Source organism: Penaeus monodon, chromosome 25 (genome assembly GCF_015228065.2).
Source record: "Penaeus monodon isolate SGIC_2016 chromosome 25, NSTDA_Pmon_1, whole genome shotgun sequence".
Taxonomy (NCBI): Eukaryota; Metazoa; Arthropoda; class Malacostraca; order Decapoda; family Penaeidae; genus Penaeus; species Penaeus monodon.
Genome location: NC_051410.1, coordinates 34260797 through 34261074, shown reverse-complemented (window position 1 = coordinate 34261074; position 278 = coordinate 34260797). Strand labels below are relative to the sequence as shown.

Below are 278 nucleotides of genomic sequence, written 5' to 3'. Positions count from 1 at the left end.
AGGAAAACAATGTCCTCTTTTCATTATACTTACGGGTCAATCTCCACCTTGATGGTGTCCATCCCAGGGTCTCTTTGCTTGTTGTCAGCAGCATTGACTAAGATTTCATCATAAATCTTATAAAGACCTGGGACAAATGAAATCTCTTTCTGCACAATCCTGTCTGTCTCAGGGTCAAAAATCCACATTTGTTCTGTTGTGAATTCCACAGAACCTGAAAGACAAAATTTTATGAACTTAGCTGTCCTTATATCAAAGTACAAACAACTAAAGATCTA

At 37.4% G+C, this 278-nt stretch overlaps 1 protein-coding gene across 1 annotated transcript in view; it reads right to left on the bottom strand.

Moving 5' to 3' along the window:
* Window positions 1-278, bottom strand: part of LOC119589164 (DNA topoisomerase 2-like) — a gene marked incomplete in the record, with an annotated part of 20493 nt that overhangs the window by 16373 nt on the left and 3842 nt on the right. Inside the window, 1 exon segment of the mRNA XM_037937751.1 lies at window positions 34-214. Within this exon segment, the coding sequence (XP_037793679.1) occupies window positions 34-214 (181 nt within the window).